We start from the raw sequence: 259 nt of genomic DNA, 5'->3' as shown, positions 1-259 counted from the left end.
TAAAAAAAAAAAAAAATATACATGTGCAGTGTGTGTGTGTGTGTGTGTGTGTGTCTTACGTCATGATCTTGGCTTCCTCTATGAAATCATCTTCACTCATGGCCCCTTCATTGATGGTTTTAATGGCCACTTTATGCTGCGCTCTCCATTTGCCCAGTCGCACCACTCCAAACTGACCACTGCCCAGCTCCTTCACGAAGGTCAGCTCCGACGGGTTGATCTCCCATTTATCTGCGCGCACACACACACACACACACAC

General features: G+C 47.1%; 1 protein-coding gene across 1 annotated transcript in view; it reads right to left on the bottom strand.

Moving 5' to 3' along the window:
• txk (TXK tyrosine kinase) overlaps window positions 1-259 on the bottom strand; it is a 10,908-nt gene that overhangs the window by 8,368 nt on the left and 2,281 nt on the right. The window contains exon 6 of the mRNA XM_016563945.1: window positions 60-231. Coding sequence (XP_016419431.1) covers window positions 60-231 — 172 coding nt within the window. The remainder of the gene's footprint in view (window positions 1-59; window positions 232-259) is intronic.

The sequence above is a fragment of the Sinocyclocheilus rhinocerous genome, unplaced genomic scaffold (genome assembly GCF_001515625.1).
Source record: "Sinocyclocheilus rhinocerous isolate Xijiao unplaced genomic scaffold, SAMN03320098_v1.1 scaffold3366, whole genome shotgun sequence".
Classification (NCBI taxonomy): domain Eukaryota; kingdom Metazoa; phylum Chordata; class Actinopteri; order Cypriniformes; family Cyprinidae; genus Sinocyclocheilus; species Sinocyclocheilus rhinocerous.
The sequence above is the reverse complement of the archived record's forward strand: the minus strand, read 5'-3'. Positions and strand labels throughout refer to the sequence as shown.